This window comes from Plasmodium falciparum (genome assembly GCF_000002765.6).
Source record: "Plasmodium falciparum 3D7 genome assembly, chromosome: 7".
Taxonomy (NCBI): Eukaryota; Apicomplexa; class Aconoidasida; order Haemosporida; family Plasmodiidae; genus Plasmodium; species Plasmodium falciparum.
Genome location: NC_004328.3, coordinates 42,166 through 67,500, shown reverse-complemented (window position 1 = coordinate 67,500; position 25,335 = coordinate 42,166). Strand labels below are relative to the sequence as shown.

Genomic DNA, 25,335 nt, shown 5'->3' with positions numbered 1-25,335 from the left:
TTAGAGATAGATACTTAAAGAACTTATATATGATACTACATATATTATATATATACATATATATATATATATATATATATATATATATATATATATTTATAGTTATATATAATAATTATTTTTTTATAATAAAAAAAGGTAAAAAGAATAATTCATCAAAAATATATAATACCATGTACTAATATATCTTTATATATATATATATATATATATATATATATATATAACATAAAATTTTATTATATATGTAAGAATTATTGGGATTTTTTTTTAGTTTTTGTAAAATAATTTTAATTAAAAAAAAAAGAAAAAGATAAAGAAAAATAATAATAAAAAAATAAAAAATATTACTTGATCCTAAAAAAAATAGCTACATATTTTTTATTATATGATTAAAGTTAAAAAGTTTAATAAAATGAAATATATAAAGAAAAAAAAAAAAAAAAAAAAAAAAAAAAAAAAAAAGTATGTTAAATATATAGTATTATGTTTTTGTAAAAGAATAAATTATTAATTATTTTATTTTTTATTTATAATTATGTAACGGATATAATGATAAATCTAATGGATTACATAATCATTTTATTTTTGTTCTATTAATTTATTTTAAATGAAGTGTTATTAAAATAATAAAAAATAATTTATTATGAATTTTTTTCATGTAATAATATTAGATGTTGGAATTGTAATATGCTTATATTTAATCATTTATAAAGTAAAAAAAAAAAAAAAAAAAAAAGAAAAAAATATATATAAAATATAGTTATTATACATAAATACATACAAATAAATGTATATATATATATATATATATATATATATATATATATATATATATATATTTTTTGTTTTATTTTTTTTTTTCTTAAAAATTTTATAATAATGATAAAAAATATATTATCTGTGTACCTTTTTTCATTATAGAATAGTGATATAAAATGGAAGAAACATATAAATTGTTGTAAATATCATTTTTACTTTTTTTCAAGTAAGAGATGCTTATTACAACATATGGTTGAAGAACCGTTTGAGAAAAAAGACAAATCTGGTGTTTTATTAAAAGACAAAAATACTGAAGAGGGAAGAAAAAAAGAAAGACAAAAGCCTATGAGTATTAAATCAATAAATAAAAAAAAAAAAAAACAACAACAATAATAATAATAATAATGTGTTAAAAAATTTAAATAATGAAGAAATAAATAAACAACGAAATATGACGAATGAAAGAATACGAAATAAAAATAAAAATGATAAAGGAGTTGAGAATATTTCAAGTAATACACAGATGGAAGAAAAAAATATAATATGTAAAGATATAAATTCGAATGTAATATTAAATCAAAACGAAATAAATGACGATCAAATGGTTCAAAAAATAAAAGAAAATTTTGTCAAGGATTTAATGAAAAATGAAAACAAAGAAATATTTAAACAGATAGAAACAATTAATTCAGTTGGTACTATGGCAAAAATTAAAAATTCATTATATAGCATAATATTTAAAGGGTCTAATTTTTGGAAGGGTCTAGGAATATATTTAGGTACATTGTCAGGTGCTGCACTAGGGCAATTGATTTTAGCAGGTATTTTGCAATTCGGAACATTTTCTGTTATGAATTTTTCAATTTATTTTTCAGCTGTTCCTTCATTTATAGCATTCAGTAGTTTTGTAGGAATAATATTATTAAGCATTATAATTGTTATTTGTCTTCTTGTGTGGTTGTGGCCATCAAGAGGGAAATTGATGGGTAAAGATAAAACAGAAAATAAAAGTGATACATAAATATATATATATATATTTTTGTTAGAATATGGAATTATTTAATTTTATTAAAAAAAAACAAATTAACAGCAAAGAAAAAAAAAAAATAGGAAAATGGAAATTAAGTTGTTCTAAGTTTGTTGTAAATTTTAATATATTATAAGTTTTATATATGATTCCGTTGAAATATTTTTTTTTTTGCTTGTTTTATAATTATATATATACATATATTTATATCTACGTATAATATATATACATATATAATTAAAGTAATATTTTTAATTTTTAAAGTGTAAAATTTACAATGAATAGATAATTATTATCCATATTATTTATGATTAATATAAATGGTATGGAGAATATATTTTTATAGTAAACCAAAGAACAAATAATAAATAAATAATATAAAATAAGCATTGTTATATAGTAGAACTTAATTGTTTTTTTTTTATTTTAATTAATGAAATATAAAATAATAATTAACATTTATTAGATCTATTATATGAACATGTGTATATTTTATTTATGATTGTCATTTTTTTTGAATACTAATAACATTTTAAGTAAATATATTTTTATTTAAAAAAACAGTAGTATAAATATGAAATATATATTTTGAAAAATTTATATTATTTAATATTAATAATTTTTTTGAAATAAAATAAGAAATACATACACATTTGTGTCAAAATATTATATTATAGATTGTTTATAAATTAATTATTTTTATATTGTACAATATGTAAATATATAAATATATATATATATATATATATATATTATTATATGTCATAATTTCATTCTTTATATGTTAATCAAAAATATGATAAAGTTACTGAGGAGTAAAAAAAAAAAAAAAATTGTATTATTCCCCCCTTGCATATTTCTCATGAGAACCAAAAAGGAAAATTAAGTTACACCTCATTTAAATTTCCTTGCTTAAGTTTATATATGATTGGATTTTATTATTGCTTATTAAGTATAAGATGATTATTTAAATTATATTTATTATTATTTATAAGGTTTTGCAAACTAATTTACTATAAAATATGCATTACTATGTTATATGTAAATATAACATATAATGTAATATGTGTATTCCATTATTATTTTTTTTTAAATATTCTAATTACGTATAAAATACAAAAATAAACGATTCCTTGTATTTTTATAGTATATAAATAATATCGTGTTACTTGTTTAATATAATATGTAATTTATTATAATAGCAATTATTATAATATAATTATTAAAATAACATATTTAGAATTATAATTTTAGAACAAGTAATAATACAATTAATATAAGATAAATTGTAAAATAGTATATGACGTGATTTAATATATATTATGAAAAAAATATATTTTAATAACATAAACACTAAAGAAAAAAATGCATTATAGTATGTAATAGTTTGTGTAATTTCTCTTTTTCTTAATATTTTTATTTAATTTTTTGTTTTCTAACAATAATAAATAAATTATATATATATATATATATATATATATATATATATATTTTTACATATATTTTGTATTTTAATAATAAATATATTTTTTAAATACTTTGTAATATATTTGTACAAAATAGAAGTAATAATATTAATCTTAGTAATAACATAGATAAATTAGAGAGAAACGTAAACGTACAACAAATATTAGAACAAAAAAAAAAAAAAATTATGAAAATAACCAAATTTAATTATTTTTTTTACTATTATTTAAATTTTTTTTTTTATATCATATATTATGATATAATATGTTTGTATTTAATTTTTTTATATAATAGTAATGATACAAGGTTTCTGTTGGGATATTTATTACCTGCATATATGTTATAATAAGTTCTAATATATGTATTTTACATCTTTTACAAATATTACTGTACACATTTTCATATAATTTAAAAAGTAAATATAAACATGTTTTTTTTTGTAACTACACATTTACTTGTTATTAACATGTATAAAAATAAAAAGTAAAAAAGAAAAACAATTATTATTACAATTTATGATATGATATAAGATTATATTTCATTAGAAATACAAATTCAAAATTATAAATAATATTGAAATGTTTTATTATATTATTTTTTTTTTAAATTTAATTAATTATTTTATTATTTTTTTTTTTTTTGTGTTCTAAATAAAAAAGCAAATATGGATCCAGTAAAAAAATATATATTTACATAAAGGGAAAATAATCGTGTATTATATTATAAGGCTATATAAAAATTTTAGTTTAAGCATAATTAATTTATTTACAAAATAAAATAAGGTATTATATTTTAAATTAATTATATGTATAATCATAAAATAATATAAGAATAACAATAAAAATGAAAGTCCACTGCTATAACATATTATTATTTTCTTTTACATTAATTATATTGTTATTATCATCATCGCAGGTATGGATCTAATAAATATTTTTATAATAATATAATATTTATATATATAAAATAATCTACATATAAATATCACATATATATATCACCATTTTTTATAGGTAAATAACCAAATGAACCATTACAATACAGCCAATATGAAAAACACAGAACCAATAAAATCATATAGATCATTATGCTAATGTGAACTATATACATCCATCTATGATGATGACCCAGAAATGAAAGAAATAATGCACGATTTTGATCGACAAACATCACAACGTTTTGAAGAATACAATGAACGTATGAACAAAAACAGACAAAAATGTAAAGAACAATGTGATAGAGATATAAAAAATATTATTTTAAAAGATAAAATTGAAAAGGAATTGAAACAAGAGTTAACCACATTAGAAACAAACATAGGCACGAATGATATACCTACATGCGTTTGCGATAAATCAGTAGCGGACAAAGTAGAAAAAACATGTTTGAAGTGTGGAGGTGTGTTGGGTGGTGCAGTTCCAGAATTGGGTTTATTATGTGGTTATGGTGCATATGAGTTGGTAAAAGCTGCTATTGTCGCTGCTGAGAAAGAGGCTATAGCTGAAGGTGCTGCAGCCGGTATTGTTGAAGGTATTAAGATAGCCATTAAAGGAATAAAAGGTGCATTCGATATAGATTTTTTAAGTGGTAAAACTTTTGAAGAAGTTATTACTGGAAAAACATTTAATAATTCCGCGTTTGTTGTTGATAAAATTCTGCAAGAATATAATACAATGTGTGTGTCTACTAATGCTTACCAAGGTAAACTGTTTTGCAATTACGGTTCAATGTTCGGAGAGAATGTTGATAACATTACAGCTATATCAGCAAACGCGAAAAGAGCTGTAATAAAGGCTGGTGAAGCTGCTGCGAAAACGACTACTGAAACTACTAAGGTGCTTACAGCGGAAAAAACTGGTGAGGTAACAAGTACATCAGCTATTTTTTCTAATCCCATGGTAATTAGCTTTATTGTAGTAGTAATTATAGTTATTATACTTTTAATCACTTATTTAATTTTACGTTATCGAAGAAAAAAAAAAAATGAAGAGAAAACTCCAATATATAAAATTATTAAAAGAATAGATATGATTACCTTATGGTATACTTGATAGATAGTTTTGTGTATGCATTACATTTAATTTAATATAAAATGTTTTTTATTATTATTTTTGATAATTATATTTTTTAATATATTTATTACGTTTTTATATATAATTTATTTTTTACCATAATATTTATTAGTTACAGTTTTAGTTATTCATTCGTATAATAATTTTTTTTTTAAGACCTTTTTACTTTAATAAATAATATATTTATTAGTTTATTTTAAATACTTCTTATATATATGTAATTATATCAATTTTTTTAAGAATATAACATATATTTGTTAAATTCTTTATATCAGTTGTTAAATAATAGAATACATAATAACACAGATTTATATTATATTATAATATATAATAATTTGTAAGTATCAGTCAATAATATTGAAATTCAAATTTCATAGTATCCATGTATCTATTAATCTATGAAATCTATCTATCGGTTATTAATTGAAAATATCGTTAAAGAATATTTTTTTCTAAAATAAAGAAAAATATATTTGTATCAAACGATTCATTATATTATAATATTAATTTAATGTTCTATGTTTTCGTTGTTCTATTTTAGCTACTTTTTTTCCTCTGTGTTTTTCCTCCCGTTCTAATGTGTACTATTATTATCATTATAGCAATTACATTAATTTTTAGAAATATTATGAATTTTTTCTTTAATGGTTATTAATTAGCTATTAAATAAAAAAATATTATTCCTTGTTTTACGTAATATTTATAACATCGTGTTAGTTTTTTTTTAATATATATAATAATATAATTATTAAAATATATAGTAATCAATTATTTTCTTAGAACAAGTAATAATGCAATTAATGTATGATAAATTATAAAATACTATAACTATTATTTAAATATATATATTAGTATATAATATCAAAATGTTACAATCTCTAAATTGTTAATAGAATATATTTGTTTAATATAAACACTAAAGAAAAAAATACAATGTAGTATTTAATAGTATATATAATTTTTATTTTTATTTTTGTTCTTGTTTTCTAATAATAATAATTATAAATATATTATTTTCATATTTATATGATTTAGCATTTTAATAATAAATAAATATTTTAAAAAAATCCAAAAATGGTTATATAAAATCATAATAATAATATTAATGTTAGTAATAACCTAGATAAATTAGAGAGGAACTTATAACATACAATAAATATTAGAACAGAAAAAAAAAAATTATAAAAATAATTAAAATATTTTTTACTATAAATTTAATATCTTTTTCATATAATATATAATGATACACAATGTTTATTGTAAATTGTTTTATATAATTGTAATGACACAAAATTATATATTGGAATATCTATTGCATGCATATATGTTCTAATAAGTTCTAACATATATATTTTACACCTTTAAGAATTATTTAACTATACAATGGTATAAAATTTACAAAAAAAAAAAAAAAATACAAGGTGATGGTAATTATAGTTTAACTTGTTATATAAATATTTAAGAACAAAAAAAATATATATTATTATAATTTATAGTATGATAGAAAATTAAATTTTATTAGAAATTAAAATGCAAAATTATAAAAAATGTAAACGGTTATATTATATAATTTTTTTGTTCTTCCTATTTATTAGTTTTTCATTTTTTTTTGGAATAAAAGGGAAAAATATGGTTACAGTAAAAAAATATATATTTATAATGGGAAAATAATTGTGTATTATATTATGGAACTATAATAATATTTTCGATTAAATATGTGTAATTCTTTTAATAAGGCACAATAAAATTTTATATATTAATTAGTTATAATTTTAATCATTAAGTAATATAAGTATCACAATAAATATGAAACTGTACTACACTAAAATATTATTATTTTGCCTTCCATTAAATATATTGGTAACATCATAATATATATCAATAAAAAAATGATTATTATATATATATATATGAATGTTTTATTATTTATGTAAATATACAATATAAATATTTATTACAAATATACAAAATAGTAAACAACAATTAATTATAACATACATACATGCGTAATAAATTCTTTATAGGCACATAGTAAAAATAAACTCTACATGAAACCACACACAAGAACTACTACATCACGAGTGTTAAGCGAATGTGACATAGAAAAATCCATTTATGATAATAATCCTGATATGAAATATGTAAAGGAAAATTTCGATCGACAACATCACAACGTTTTGAAGAATACAAAGAACGTATGATAAAAAACAGACAAAAATGTAAAGAACAATGTGAAAAGGACATAAAACAAATTATTTTAAAAGATAAAATTGATAAATCAGTAGAAGAAAAAATTGAAAAAGTTTGTCTTAGGTGTGGGTGTGGGTTAGGAGGTGTTGCAGCAAGTGTTGGATTATTCGGGGGAATTGGTACCTATTGTTGGAAAATTTCTGCTACAGCTGCAGCTATTGAAGCTGCTAAACAAGCTGGTATTCAAGCAGGTATAGACGCAGCCATTGCACAAATAAAAACAACTAAAGTTTTTACAAGTATATGGAATGTCGAATGGACAAAATTCATTAATGAATCAAATTATAATTCTATCCCTGATCTTGTTAAAGTTGTTAAGGATGCCATGACTTCAATTGAAAAGACGTGCACATCTACAAATGTGGATAGAGTGTGCAATGGAATATTAACTGATAGTAATTACTTTATTTCTCCAGTTGCAGAAGCCGGTAATAAAGCTGCTACTGTTGCAACTGAAAGTGCTAAAACAACCAAACTTGGAGAGGTAGCAGCTGCAAGTTACAGTTCTTACATTGCAATTGCTTACTCCGTCATTGCCTTATTGATTATATTATTGGTTATGGTAATTATTTATTTAATTTTACGTTATCGACGAAAAAAAAAAATGAAGAAAAAAGCCCAATACACAAAATTATTAAATGAATAAATATATGGTTTCATGATATTAAATTCAATTTAATGTTTTGTCAATTTTATATTTTTTAATACAAGGATACCATGATAATTCAATTTTTATAACAATATATATATATATTTTTTGTTTAATGTTATGTGGTCGTTAAATTATTTTATTTATATTTATTTATTTATTTTTTTTTTTTTTTTAGTGAAACGAGTGTAAATTATATATTTATTTTTATAATATTTAATATGTTTAATCTAAATAATATTAACTACTTATGTGATTATAATTAATATATATAACACTATACATATACATATGATTGTATATAATGAGACCACAAAATTAAAAAATATAACATAATATATAACACAATATAATCATGTTATATACATGTACATATATATATATATAATATAATATAATATAATATAATATAATATAATATAATATAATATAATATAATATAATATAATATAATATAATATAATATAATATAATATAATATAATATAATATAATATAATTTCTAACACTAAAAATTAAATACCAAAAAAAAAAAAAAAAAAAAAAAATCGATATTTGTATAATAATATTTGTATATATATAATTTGTTTATTTGTTTTTGTATAATATTTGTAAATATATTGGATTCAAAATTTATTGAGTAATATTTTTATTTTATTTATTTTTTTGAATTTTTTTTAAATGTCATTGTACATAATTCAATATATAATTTTTATTTTATTTGTATAATATATATATGTTTTATTTTGTTTTGACACATTTGATTATTTGTATAAAATATTTTTTTTTATTTTGTTTTAATTTGACACATTTGATTATTTGTATATATATTTTGTTTGAATTTTTTTATTAATTTGTTTTTGGATATTTGTATATATAAATTTGTTTTATTTGTATAATATGTATGTGATTAAATAGAAAAAAAAAGAAAAAAAAATAGAAAAATATACCATACCATATAAATTATATTCATAGTAGTATATTATATGGTTGTATATTAAAATAAGCTAATATAATTCACCAAAATATTTCTTATTATATATATATATATTTTAATATACTAACCACAAAAATGTTTTCAACACCATATACCGATATATGAACAAATTATAATATAATAATAATGAATTAACCTAATCTTACAATAAGTATTATTATAAAATAGTAAGAATATAATATATCAAATATAATAATTGTATTGGAATAACAATATTTATATGATATTCCTTTTTTTTTTTTTTTTCTAATCATACGTACTATGAAAATGATTATTGGAAATAATTTCATTTTAAGAAATATTAAGAAATTTCTTTTATTTAACGTTTCTAATTACGTATAAAATAGAAATAAATGATTCCTTGTTTTTTCATAGTATATATATAATGTCGCGTTATTTGTTTATTGTATAATAACATATTTATTAAAATATATAGTAATTAATTATTTTGTTACAACATGTAATAATAAAATTAATGTATCATAAGTTGTAAAATACCATAACTTCTATTTTAAGAAATATATATATAATAATACACGTTATGATTATAATATATTTGAATAACATAAAACAATAGAATGTATTATGTAATAGTACGTATAATATCTTATTTTGTTATTTGTTTTTTTTTTAATAATAATAAATATTTATATTTTTTGCGATAATTATATAATTTACTACTTTAATGATAAATTAACGTTTTAATTTATTTGTAATATTTTTATAAAAAAAAAAAAATAATATTAATCTTAGTAACAACATAGATAAATTAGAGGGAATTTTATAACATACAATAAATTTTAGAACAAAACAAATAACATAATATATGAAAATTTATTTATTAATATATATGTATATATTATTATTTGAAGAAGATTTTATATCATTTATTATGTTATAAAATATTTGTTGTTAATTGTTTTTATAACAACAATGTTACGAAATTATATGTTTTAATAACTATTTCATAAGTATTTCATATATATATATTATAAATTGGTATTATATATATGTCATACACAATTTCCAAAACGTTGGTTTTGCACATTTGTAAATAATTTACAACACAGAAATATGTTGTATTATTACTATATCGTTAGATATTATTGAGAAAAATGAAAAAAATAAAAAAAAATAAACCAAAAATAACCATAATAATTTATTGTGTTGATTTAAAATTAAATTTCATTAAAAATTAAAAATTAAAAAAAATTATAAAAATGCAGAATGTTTTGATAAATTATTTTAATATTAATTTTTTTACGTTTTTGTTTTTTTTTTTTGTAATAAATAAAATGGCAAATGTGGATCCACTATAAAAAAAAAAATATATTTACATAATGGGAAAATAATTGTTAATTATATTAAATAAATTATAATCATATTTTATGTTAAACATTTTTATTTAATTTATTTATAATATAAAATAAAGTATTTTATGTGATTTTTTTAGTTATAATATTTATCAAAAAATAATATACGTATCACAATAAAAAATGAAAATCCATTATATTAATATATTATTGTTTGAGCTTCCATTAAATATATTGGTAATTCCATGTCACATATATATTAAAGAGGATTAATATAATCATATTATAATATAATATATATATTTATATATAAATATATTACGATATCGTATATATAATTTTTATATATATATAGTCCAAATATACATATATATATAAACATAAAAACATACATATTTATAACATATATATATAAAATAAAAAAGAACTAATTATAATATACATATATATGTGACCATTTTGTATAGATATATAATCAAAGGAACCATTACATCACACGTACACCAAAAGCAACCACTAGGACATTATGCGAATGTGAATTGTATGCACCATCAAACTATGATAATGACCCACAAATGAAAGAAGTTATGGATAATTTCAATCGTCAAACACAACAGAGATTTCATGAATATGACGAACGTATGGTCGAAAAACGAATGCAATGTAAAGATAAATGCGACGAAGCAATCCAAAAAATTATTTTAAAAGACAAATTAGAAAAACAAATGGTAGAACAGTTTTCCACATTACAAACTGATATACATAGTGATGCTATTCCAACATGTGTTTGCGAAAAATCTTTAGCAGATAAAACAGAAAAGTTTTGTCTTAATTGTGGAAAAACTATGGGAGGGGTTGCCCCCGGTTGGGGTCTGGTCAGCGGTTTAGGTTATGTAGGATGGACAAATTATATTACTGAAATAGCTATACAAAAGGGTATTGAGGAAGGTGTTAAATATGGGATTCAAGGATTAAAAAACTTTTTTGGTCTAGGTAAATTAATTACTATTACTGAAATAGAAAATTTGATTAATCGTACTAATTATTTTAAAAAAATGACATATGTTATATTTACTCAGAAAATAAAAAATACAATGTGTGAAGAATCTCTAAGTTCTAGAATACAATTTTGTAGTGCTGCAAATTTTCAGAAACAACAGGCGTTTTCGGAAGGAGCATCAACGATTGCAGAAACTGCAGAATATATGGCTGAAGTTGCTACAACAGATGTATTGGAAAAAGCAGCACCTGTTACTAGTGGTTTAAATACTGCTATTATTGCTTCTGTTGTTGCAATACTAGTTATAGTCTTGGTTATGTTGATAATATATTTGATTTTACGTTATCGAAGAAAAAAAAAAATGAAGAAAAAACTCCAATATATCAAATTATTAGAAGAATAGATGTGATGTATTTGGTATTTTTCGATGTTGGTAGGAAGTTTGGTACTTGTATTGTTTTTCTTTGGATGTACCGTGTGTTTTTTTTTTTTTTTTCTCCATTATAAATAACTATATATTTTTATATGTATTGCGCTTTTATATATAATTTATTTTTCTATAATTTTATTTATTTATTTATTTATTTATTTATTTATTTATTTATTTATTTATTTATTTATTTATTTATTTATTTTCTAAAACTCTTTTAATTAATAAACAATGTAATTTTTAATTTATATAAAATACTTATACGTATTATAATATATTATTTTTTTAAAACATAATGTAACGTATATTTTTTAAATACCTCATATGTTTTTCAAAGGAATATATATCAAAAAAAACAATAAAACTTATGATTATTATAATTATGATTATTATGATTATGATTATTATGATTACTATTATTATAAATATTTTAAGAAACATATTATTCAAAATATTATATCTATATTTATATAATTTAAATTAAAACCAATAAGTATATTATTTCAATTCAGAATTATCATCCTTAAAAAACCTATCATATTATATATTATGTTATTTATATTTATTTCATAATATATTTTATTATTTTTTTTAATTATTTTTTATTAGAAATACTACTAATACAATGAATTCAAAAAATAGTCAACATATAACAAAATATAATAATTATACGTAATATAACAAATAGATACAATACATAAAAAAAATAATAAAAATATAAAAAATGCATGAAATAAATAAAAATAAAACACAATAAAAAAAAGAATAATGTATATTTTTTATTTTAATATAAAATACACTTTTTCTTTATTTTGCCTTTGTAATTTTTATTATGTTGTTTTATTTAGTATAATATGTAAATATTTTTTGTTTATATATATATATATTTATTTGATAATATGTATATATTTATGAGATATAATTTCATATATATTTCATAATTTATATTGTTCTTTTTAATTTTTTTTTAAGTGTTATTTGTTTCTATATTACGGTATGCATTGATTTATTATCATTATATTTTTATATATATTAAGTGGCAAAAAAAGAAAAAAAAAAAAAAAATTTGTTTATTAAATATTTTTTCTTCTGTAAAATGTTTTCCATTTTTGTTTATATTTATATTAATATATTCTTTTTTTTTTTTTTTTTTTTTGGTATTTTTTATATATATGAAAGTTGTATGATATATTTAAAATTTTTTTTTTTTTTTTTTTTTTTTGTTATTTTTTATATATATGAAATTTATATGATATATTTCAAATTTTTCTTTTTTTTTTTTTTTTTTTTTATTATTTTATATGTAAACACATTTAGGAAAAAAAAATTATAATAATAATTTTTATATATATATATATATTTTTTTTTTTTTTTTTAATATAATAAAAAGTAAAAATTATAAAATAAAAAATAAAAATATTAAATTTTTAAAGTACTGTTATCACTAATAAAATTAATAGTTATACTGTTAATTACTACTTCTAATAATATTACTATTAATAGTAGTATTAATAACAATAATACAAATAGTAATATATTATTATATTCAATGCGTTTCCAATAGTTTATGTTTTTTAATTTAAATAATTTTAACTATTATTGTTATCATATTAAATATATATATATAATACAATATAATTATGATATATATATGTACATATATATAATATAATTTGTAACACTAAAAATTAAATACAAAAAAAAAAAAAAATACACAAACAAAAAATATAATATAACATGAACAATTAAAAAATATAACATAATACACAAATATAAAATATAATATAATACACAAATCAAATATAATATAACATCAACAAATAAAAAATATAATATAATGCACACATAAACAAAAAAAAAATCAAACATATATATATATATATACATACATATATATATTATATATCCCACACATCTCCTATAGGATATTTCTCTTTCACCAATTTGGTATTTACATCCATTTCAATTTGTACTTTACTAGGAACATCCATATTATTACTATCCACAGTTGATGTGTCATGATCATTTACATCATAATAAATATCATCTTGCACATCATAATAAGGTTCATTATATTTATCCAGATCCTCCAAGATAGTATCCATATTATTAAATTGATTTATAGGTTTAGGATTATCCATATGTATTTGTATGGAAACATCAGTATTTAACGTTTTGTTACTCTCACTAGGGTGAGTGTTACCACTATGTGTCTCATTTTCCCACTCTTCTTTTAATTTGGCTAACCGCTCATTATCATTTTTCAACTTTTCGCACATATCTCTATGTCGTCTATCCATTTATGAAATATATTTAGTTGGTTCATTATAGGATCACTATGTGATTGTTTGGAAAAACTATTAAAAGTCGTATTTTTAGTATTATTTGTTCCATATAATTCGTTTTCTTTTAAGAACTTCATCATAAATATCAACATTATGTTTAGTACTTAGTGAATTGTTAATTAAGTCAATTCCGGTATATATATTATTTCAAACATATTTTGGATTTCCCATAATATTAGTAGTCCTATTAATATTTTCGGTAACATTCAAATTTATGTCGTAAGTAACCTTGTTTATCTGGTACTGCACGTAAATCTGGTATGCGACATTTCATTACTTCCCACCAGTTTTGACGTAAATTTGTATATGGGGGATCATCACGGGCATATTTGGCACCAATTGTACCTTTAATTTTACCAAATATGGTTTTCAAATTTTCTTGTAATCGTTCTGCATCTTTGCTTTGATCCCACAAATCTGTTCCTTTAATTATATCACGAAAATCTGCAAAACTATATTACATAACAGTACAAATTCCTGAAACATCATTACTAAGATTATTTTTTTATGTATATCCTTCATATTTTGCTGTCAACAACACATCACCTAATAATGAGTCACTCACATGATTACCACTAAGTCCCTCGCTATCTGCATTTAAATTCTCCAAGTTTGATGTACACATATGACGACGGCGAGGTGGTAATAGGACATTTTGTTGGTTTTGATTTACATCATCCTTCTTCGTTTCCCATGGCGTTCCTATTTCAAATCTTTTTTATTGACCTGTACCTTTTCCAGTACATGGACGATGATATTTGTCATCACCCTTACCATATTCACGTTTATCATTCGTATGTTTTTCTTTGTCAATGATGCAAATATTAATTTATAGGCCATTTCCTTGACCCCCTTTGTTGTATTGACCTTTGTGAGCTTGAGCCGTCAAACCACTAAAATACCATTCGCTTTTTGCTTCGCCTCCTGTTGAAACTGTTCTGCGATTTGCATCACTGTTTTTTGGGTACCAACAGCACTACATCTCGCCATTTTCTTGCAGTATAACAAAATATAGTGATATATGTACATTATTTGTGGAGTTATTTGAAAAAAATAAAAACAATTTTTATAGAATATACATTTATGATCTCTACGTCTACTCATATAAATATATATTTATCCATTTACATTTTTACTTCTCCATTTATCTACAACATTTTAAATATATTAGATATTTGCCTCTTTTGTATGGTTTTGCCATTTTGATATATAAATAATACTAATTTTATATAATTTTTTTTTTTGTTTTTAGGCTTGAATGTTTATTATATGCATGTTATATATATGAATATATATCTTTCCATAGTTATGAAAAACAATAAAATATACATATATATTATTTAGATTAATATATAAATATCTAATAAAATACCATTAGTATTAATAGTAGTATCAATATAAGTATTATTTGTGATAGTACTAATATTAAGAATTAATTTTTGTTCATTTTTCTTTTTTATGATATTCAAAAAAAAAAAAATATTAGAATACATGTGTAATAATTGATAAATAATATATTTTTTCAAAGAATACGTATGACTAAAATATACTAAAAAAAAAAAAAAATTTGTATCACACACGTATTATAAAAAAATAATTTATGTTATTAAAATATAAAAAGACAGACACTATCATTATATAAATATATATATGACGTATCTATCCCAAAACAAATATATATATAGTACATGCAGTAGATAATTTAATAAAATAATTTTTTCTTTCTAACGGAAAACAATTGTAGAAATTGATACATATATATAATATTTTTTTATTAATGTGTAATAGTGAATAATTATATATACATAACATATAATAGTTATACATTAATATATACCAAGGAACATATTAAAAAATATATAAAAAGTAATATATGTATAAATTAAAATTAAAAAATAAAGAAAATAAAAAAAAAACAAGAATAAAAAGTAAATGGAAAAAAAAGGAGTATTATTATATTATAATAAATGACTTTTGTCATCTTCTTTTATTTTCATATGTTTTGATATATTTCGTGAATTTTTGTACTATAGCGTTTTTGTTATGTTTTATATATTGTATCCCTTTTTTATGCTACTTGTAATTTTATGTATTAATAATATATTATATTTTTTTTAATTGATTATATTGGTGGTATTTTTAATAAAGAAAGCTTAAAATAATAATAAAAAATGAAATTAGGAAAAAAATATATAAATACAATATAATATATAATAAGATATGTTTTTTAAGGAATATAATTGTGAATTGAAGTAATATATTTATTTGTATTAAATTTATATTATAGACAAATAATTATTTTTTGAATAATATCTTTCTTATAATAACAATAATAAAATACATAGTAGTTCAGATGAATATATTTTGAATGATCAAAATTACATAATGCAAAAAAAAAAAACATGAAAAAAAATTATTATGAAATTTTATATGTAAAAAGATATTTCTATATAAGTGAAATTAAAAGAGAGTTTTATAATTTATCTTTAAAATATTATCCAAAGATGAATAAAGTAAAAATTTAGTGTTGCATAATAAATTTGAGAATATAAGTGAGGCATATCAAATATTGGGTTATGATAATAGAAAAAAATTATGATTCCGTTCAATTTGATTTAGCGAATAAAAATATTATTATTGATCAAATTATATTTTTTAATTTCATATTTACATCTGATATGATGTATGAATATACTGGAAATACTCAAGTATCTACTTTTGGTAAATTAATTTTTGAGAAAAATATTTCAATTGAAGATATATTTTATTATGTTGGTTAGATTATGAAAGAAATCATGGAAGGACAAAATATACGAGAAGAGCATGTCGATGAATTATTAAGAGATAAATTATATTTATATATAGATAATAAAGATGAATACTAGATATTAATGTATAATGAAATTAGAATGTTATTAAAATCTTCATTTTCAAATTTTATATTAGAATCTATATGATTAAAATATGAGAATGTTTCTAATATTTTTTTAGAAGAAAAAGAAAATTCTGATATAAAAAAAAAGATATATATTTAAAAAAAGCTAATGATAGAATTATTAGAAATTGAATTATTTTGATACAATGTAAAGGTTGTTTTATATGTATAATAAAAAATTATTATCCCTTTATAAAGCAGGCATAATATGCTTCTCATCTAATTATATATTGAATGATATAAAAAATAATATGGACTATAGTATGGATAATATACATAGAGCTATTGATAATTTATACTATGAACATATATTAAATTTATTAGAGGAAGAAAAAAATGAAATACTAGAAGAAATATTAAGGAATATTCTAAAAATTATTTTATGTGATGTTGAAACAACGGTAAGAAGATCAGCACAAAAAGTATTACAAAATGCAGAAGGAGATACAAATTTGATGTTTAAAAGAGCTAAATAATTACAATCATTGGGTAGAATGATACTACAGAAGGTTAATTGAGGATATATTATATGTACACACATATATAACGGATATCATTATATTATTATATATAAATAAATAAATAAATATATATATATATATATATATATATAAAGGATTAATTAAAAAATTAAATTTCATTAAAGGAAAAATGTACGTATAAATAAATATATTATTTTTTTTAAATAATATTATACACAACATTTTTTCATAACATAATAATAGAAACACACACACATAGACATATATATATATATATATATATATATATATAAATGTTTTACATTTAATTTTATATTTACAAAAGTTTTATTTTTTTTTTATTTTTTTTTTATTTTTTTTTTTTTATATAATCTTAAAAGTGAATAATTTATTTTTCATCAGAATTTTTTTTTTTTTCACTTTTATAACAATTTAAGTACTTTCACATTGAAGATATATATATATAATTTATGATTATATATTTTGGCTAGCCAGCTAGCTATTTTATTATTTAAAAAAAAAATTAACAAATGAGTGAATAATTTTTATAATATTTATAATAAATGAAAATAAATAAATAAAAAAAAAAAAAAAAAAAACGTATAAAAATTAATTACATTATATATCTTAATATTAGATTAAATAAATAACAAAATATTTATTTTATTATTTTTTTTTTTTTTGGAAAAAATTTGTGCAAGTTTCTTTTATTTTTTTAAAACCCATTTTCATATCAGGAAAGAAACGAACAAGCATATATAACATAAAAACTAAAAAAATACATAGATGAGGAAATATAGGAAAATTATCAATTAAACCCACAACTACACATGCTATCATTATAATGATTAGGAAGAAGTTAATTGAATTAATCCAAATATTATTCCAGAAATTTTTTCTTTTTAAACATTTTATATCATTTTGCATACGAAGATACATTAAATAATTATCCATATGTTCTTTACATTCTTCGTTATTACTGTATTTTTTAAGTTCATTAATTGATTCATTTTTTTCTTTTATATCGTCACTATTCATATATTTTAATGTGAGATTTTTGATTTCATCTTTTTTTTCTTGAGTTATATTCATATTATCCACTAAATTAACTAGATCTGAAATTTCAGCATCAGGATTTTTTTTTTTACTACCTTTTTTGCTTTTATCTTTTAACAATATATTCTTTAAGGCATTTCCATTTGATTTTTTATTTGTGTTTTTTTGAGCTAACATTCTGAATTGTATCCCTCCATTATGGTATGATAGTTTGTATGTTCCATTTTCTACTCCGTTCTATAAATGAATAAACACACACACACATATATATATATATATATATATATATATATATATATATATATATATATATATATATATAACTTATAATATATTATTATATATTACGTCATTAAATAGATTCGATGCACATAGTATTATGGTAAAAATATATATTTTATAAATATAAAAAAACATATTTTATTATTATTATTTCTTTATAGTGTATTCTAATATATAGATGTGAATTATTTATATTATCTATTATTATGAATTATTTATATTATGTAAAAAAATAATAAAAACGTAATTTTTATCACTTTTTTTTTCTTTTTTTTTTTAAATATATTTATATATAATATAAATTAAATTAATAATAATAATTGTAATATTATATATAATAAATTTTATGTAATGCTATATTATTACATATATTATGAATCATTAAAAGTGCTGGATTCTAAAGAAAGAAAAAAAATAATAATAATAATAATTAAAAAAAAAAAATAAAAATAATAATAATTAAAAAAAAAATAAAATAATAACAAATAATAACAAATAATAACAAATAATTATAAATATATAAATATATATATATATATATATATATATATATATAATATATATATATAATATATATATTTGTATTATTATATGTTATTTATTATCCTATTATACAACTATTATACATAAGTATATTTCTATATTATAAATGCATGCGTTATTCCAATTGTTTTTCGTTTTACTATAAATTATAAAAAATGTTCATAGGAAATATTAAAAATAACAACATTATTCTTATATTTTAATAAAACGCAACTATTATATATATATATATATATTTATTTATTTATTTTTTTTATTGTGAATTTATAAAAGAAATATAAAATAAAAGAGAAAATATATATCTTTATAGTAATAAAACCTATTATGTTAAATACAAAAAAAGAAAGAGGAAGAAAAAAAAAAACAAAAAAAAAAAGAAAAATTTATATTATATATGTTTATTATTAGTACTATTAATTGAAAAATATATATTATTATTGTTATAAATTATAATTATGGTATGAAAGTAATTGAGCTGTATAATTATACTTACAATATTGTTATATAAGAATAAAATCGTAGATCAATGCTATATAATATAATATTATGTAGTATATATTTCTTTTTCTCTTTTTAGTAAGTATAAAAAATATAATAACACATACAAAAAAAAATATATATATTATTAGATTATTATTTGAGTTAGTATCGATATACAAAGTAAAAGTAATTTGACAAGTATAACAATATAAATAATAATACATATATATATATATATATATATATATATATATATATATAATTATTTATAATTGTCGATAAATATACAATATAATTATTATATGGATATTTTATTCTGAATTGTTGTATTATATATATATATATATATATATATATATATATATATATGTATTAATAATTTTGTATAAAATATAGTGAGAGATAATATGTCTATTGTTATTTGTATTAATATAATTTTTTTTTTTTTTTTTTTTTATAAATGTGTAAAAATTTTTTTTAAGTAAAGAAAAATTTAATTAAGCAAGTGACGTATATAAAGAATAGTAAAAAAAAGAAATATTATATTTCATTTTTAAAAATATTAAAGTAATTACTTTAAATGATAGAGAATATATATAGTTTCTTTTATTATATAAAATCATAATAAAAAGAATAAATAACGAATATAAAATTTAAGGATTAATATTATAATCTATGCATTATAAAAGATATGAAAGAATTTTTTTTATTTATATAATATTATATGTGTAAAGAAACCAATTATCATAAAATGTAATTAATATATCATTGAAAAGTAAAATTATTCATATTCTATAAAATAACTTATCTACATAAATGTTTCTTGCATTCATATTTGCATGAATGTTTTCGTCTGTTGCGTAAGTATACATATAAAAATATCACAATAACAATTATTGCAATAAACACAGCAATTGCAATATCATAAGGTAAAAAATTTGAAGTAAGAAAAAAAACTTTATATGTTTCAGTAGGAGACCATAAACCAACAGGAGTGTTAGAAACCTTTTCAAATATAGCAGAACCGGCAACAACACCAGAATATACTGTAGCTTCAGATGAAAAGATACATATTCCTACACCTCCAACACAACGTTCTTTTAAATTATCTAAATATTTATCATGTACCTTATTTGACGAAGTTAATATATTGTATGATTTGTTCTTATTTATACATTCACAAAGTTTATTATTAGATTTATTTGAAAAATTCTCAAAATCTATTTCTGGTTTTGAATAAAAATTATTATAAAGTTTCCTTTGCATTTCTAAATATTTAAGGGAACTCGAAGACATATTTGATTTTTCTTTTTTATCTGTATCATATTTTCCTTTTCTATATTTCTTTGATTTTGTTCTTTCAGTGTTTTACTTTTCTGTAATGTCTGGTATGTTTTGTTCTGTTTTTGCGTCATCCTTTAGATAATTATTTTTGTGGTATTTTTTTTCATTCGTACTTGTATATTCTCTTAATTTATCATTTCTATATATATGATTTGTTGTACGTTCAAATGATACTTCTGCTAATGATCTAAAATTTATTGGCACTAATACAAAGTTTTTGTACTTCACGTTTTTATATAATCGTTCATAATCATTCTAAAAATGAAGAAAACAAAAATATATGCTTAACTAAAAAATTAAATTATATTAGTCTATATATTATAAATAAATATTGAAACGATGAATAAATATATTAAAATGTATGATAACAAAAGGTAGTTTTATATTGCATACATATATATGTACCCTTATATATATTTTGACTCTTTCGTATTTCTTACATTATAAATTAAGGTTAATGTTACTAATATGATTGAAAATATAATTAATTTTAAATTATAAGATACCATTTTTAATATGTGTACTATTATATTAATAGAGGTAATAATATATATATATGTGTTTGCGTAAACTATAAAGAAAAAGGGATATTTTTAAAATATATATCTATATTATTAGCAACATTAAATTTATATCAAATATTTTTTTTACATATAATAATATTTGTAAAAAAAAAATTTGTGTTCTATAAAATTCAATATAAATAAATTTTATTTTAATTTTTTTTTTTTTTTTTGAGATATATCAAATAATAATATAATTTTACAAATTTTGTGTTAACTGCATATTATTATAAAATAATTTTTTCAAATTTTATTAAAATCCTGTTAATATTATTAGTATTGTAATATATATAATATGTGTAATATTTACCTAAATATATATATTTCTTTATATTACTGAATTGTGGTGTTCAAATTTATAAATAAAATAGATATAATATAAAGCAAAACATAATATTTTAATACACTATAATTAAAACACAATATATATATAAATAATTAATATTTTTCTTTTATTTTATATAAAAAAAAATTACGTTTTCTGATATAATTATTTCACATTTAACATAATGTTATATATGTGAATTATATATTTTAGTATTTAATTATTTATCTACTATATAACTGAGTGTAGAAAAAATAAACAACATTGAAAATAAAAGTGAATATAATACAATTATGATTTCTAAAATGTAGTTCTTGAGTTATTATTTAATTACATTATATAATTATTAAATAATCATATAATTTTTATAATATATATTTCTATATATTATCTAATAGTTATTTAGACGTTGATTTTTTCTTATTACATTTGATTATAATTATATAAGGTATGTATTTTATGGAGGTAGATTTAAATGATCTATTTATCTATAATAACAATATTAAAATTGTGTGTTAATTTATTTTCATTTAAAATATTATCTATAATTTGGTAAAATTAAATAATATGTATAAATATTATATTGAAATTGAGATTATTATTATAATTATTTCATTATATATTAAATAAAATTTAAGAAATATATTTTTTTTTATTTAATTAAAATATTATATAAAAATCATGAAGTTTAAAATAAATGTTATTTATTATGTTAATATTATTAAGTGTATTATAGAATTTACAAAATAAAAATATTTATCATTATATTTTTAACTTTCATAAAAACATATACTTATATTTATAATAATATATTTACATTAACATAATATATAGAAATAATAAATATATAATAATACTTATCATATAAAATAATTTATTATATATATATATTTGTGAAACACATGTAAAACTGTAAAAGAGAAGTATAGGATGTATTTATAAAAAACAATTTCCATATTATACAATTTTAATATATTTTCAAAATGTATAACATTAGTTTTTAAAAATATTATATAATTATAGTAATAATACGATTAAGATGAAATATCATTGTATAGAATATTATTCTAAAGAAAACCACATTAAAAATACAAGGAAAATTTGTTCCGATAGGCAAATGTTTTAAAATTTATTATTAGTTACTGCAATAATATTAGTAGTAATCATAAATATCAGTTAATGTATGTGAATTTTCTTTATAATATCAATTTATATATATATAACTTATATTGACCTTTTTATATTAATTATTTTATCTTCAGAGTATAATAATATGTAACAAAGTTGAAAAAGCGGATGCGGGAATTTATCATATATATAGAAGAAATTTATCTGAATTAAAAAGTGTGAAAAATTAAGAATTAAGAAGTGGCAACGAAAAGGTTCAATTAAAAACTTCTGTAGATGAAAATAATAATGGTATTACTTTTGACTCAGAAGGTTCTAATAAAGAAGATTATGTAAAATATAATGTTGTTACAACCGAGAAAAAATGTAAAAATATAAATTATAATGATTTATTAAAACAATTAATGCTATCCGAATTACGTACTGTATTAGATAATTTAGAAGAACGTCAATATAATGAAGATTTCTATGCAATATGGAATTGCGTTTTGGGTATATCTAAAGAAGAATTTGATGATATGTCAAAAGAATTATCGTTTTATATAGATGATTATTTTCATAAATATAAATATCAACGTTATCATCATTTTTTGGATAAGGATAGATCTGTATGTGCAGGAAATAAATACCGTACATTGTATAAACCAATGCATGATATTGGAGAAACACTATCATGTACAGATATTGAAAATACTCTTAATTTTTATAATTTAGTTAAATATGGAGCATCAATTAATGAAATGAAAAAATTTATTTGTTCATTTATAAAATATTATGATAAATTAAAAAATGATTTACTTAATGAACATAAGAATATATTTACCGAAAGAATGAAAAATTCACAAAGATTAGATATTTAAACTAAATTTATATGAATGTAATTATGTTACTATTTGGTAAAATACATGTATATATCACTTTACTATATTTGATAAAAACTTAATTTAACATGTATTTATTAAATTCTTTGTATGGTTTCTTATATAATGGAATATATAATAAAACAAATATAAAATATATTATAATATATAATTATTCGTGAGTATTCATTAACAATTCCAAAATTAATAATTGAAAATTCAATGGTATCAATGGAGCTATTAAATTATGAAATATATTCATCGGTTATTTATTGCACATATTGTTAAAAAATATTTTCTTTCTAAAATAAAGGAAAATATATTCGTAACATAAGATTCATGATATTAAAAAAGTATATTAACGTTTTCTATTTTCCTTGTTCTTTTTTCGTTCTTGCTTTTTCGATTTTTTCAAATTATTTTTAGTTTTGTTTTGTTTATTTTTATGTTTGTTATTTTTTTTTCTTCTCATACAAAATATCATCATTATGGGAAATAATTTCATTTTTAGAACTATTAAGAATTGTTTTTTTTTTAAATATTCTAATTATGTATAAAACAAAAATAATCAATTCCTTATATTTTCATAGTATATATATAATATCGTGTTACTTGTTTAATATAATATGTTATTTATTATAATAGGAATTAATATAATATAATTATTAAAAACCATATTTAGAATTATAATTTTAGAACATGTAATAATACAATTAATATATGATAAATTGTAAAATAGTATATGACGTGATTTAACATATATATATAATAATATATATTATGAAAAAAAAATATATTTTAATAACATAGTCACTAAAGAAAAAAATACAATGTAGTATGTAATAGTTTGTGTAATTTCTCATTTTCTTAATATTTTTATTAGTTTTAGTTTTTGTTTTCTAACAATAATAAATATCTATATATATTTTTTTTAAATTATTTAGTATTTTTATAATAAATATTTTTTTTAAATACTTTGTAATATATTTGTATAAAATAAAAGTAATAACGTTAATCTTAGTAATA

At 18.1% G+C, this 25,335-nt stretch overlaps 2 protein-coding genes and 7 pseudogenes across 2 annotated transcripts, besides 7 other annotated features; 6 read left to right on the top strand and 3 right to left on the bottom strand.

The window, feature by feature from the left end:
• Nucleotides 1-646: 646 nt before the first annotated feature.
• Nucleotides 647-1,783, top strand: PF3D7_0701400 (annotated as a pseudogene).
• Nucleotides 647-1,783: a sequence feature (exported protein family 4, pseudogene).
• A 2,316-nt stretch (nucleotides 1,784-4,099) lies between these two features.
• PF3D7_0701300 lies at nucleotides 4,100-5,281 on the top strand (annotated as a pseudogene).
• Nucleotides 4,100-5,281: a sequence feature (rifin, pseudogene).
• A 1,853-nt stretch (nucleotides 5,282-7,134) lies between these two features.
• PF3D7_0701200 lies at nucleotides 7,135-8,224 on the top strand (annotated as a pseudogene).
• Nucleotides 7,135-8,224: a sequence feature (rifin, pseudogene).
• Nucleotides 8,225-10,719: 2,495 nt separating this feature from the next.
• On the top strand, nucleotides 10,720-11,939 carry PF3D7_0701100 (rifin; the record flags this gene model as incomplete). The annotated part of the gene is made up of 2 exons (XM_024473126.1): nucleotides 10,720-10,773; nucleotides 11,004-11,939. The coding sequence occupies 2 exons, from the start codon at nucleotides 10,720-10,722 to the stop codon at nucleotides 11,937-11,939; spliced, it is 990 nt and encodes a 329-aa protein (XP_024329036.1).
• A 1,925-nt stretch (nucleotides 11,940-13,864) lies between these two features.
• PF3D7_0701000 lies at nucleotides 13,865-15,415 on the bottom strand (annotated as a pseudogene).
• Nucleotides 13,865-15,415: a sequence feature (erythrocyte membrane protein 1 (PfEMP1), pseudogene).
• Nucleotides 15,416-16,668: 1,253 nt separating this feature from the next.
• On the top strand, nucleotides 16,669-17,722 carry PF3D7_0700900 (annotated as a pseudogene).
• Nucleotides 16,669-17,722: a sequence feature (exported protein family 1, pseudogene).
• A 672-nt stretch (nucleotides 17,723-18,394) lies between these two features.
• On the bottom strand, nucleotides 18,395-19,201 carry PF3D7_0700800 (Pfmc-2TM Maurer's cleft two transmembrane protein; the record flags this gene model as incomplete). Its single annotated transcript, XM_002808854.1, has 2 exons — nucleotides 18,395-19,021; nucleotides 19,133-19,201. 2 exons carry the CDS (start codon nucleotides 19,199-19,201, stop codon nucleotides 18,395-18,397), a joined length of 696 nt encoding a protein of 231 aa, XP_002808900.1.
• A 1,692-nt stretch (nucleotides 19,202-20,893) lies between these two features.
• PF3D7_0700700 lies at nucleotides 20,894-21,942 on the bottom strand (annotated as a pseudogene).
• Nucleotides 20,894-21,942: a sequence feature (stevor, pseudogene).
• Nucleotides 21,943-23,360: 1,418 nt separating this feature from the next.
• On the top strand, nucleotides 23,361-24,309 carry PF3D7_0700600 (annotated as a pseudogene).
• Nucleotides 23,361-24,309: a sequence feature (Plasmodium exported protein, unknown function, pseudogene).
• Nucleotides 24,310-25,335: the final 1,026 nt, after the last annotated feature.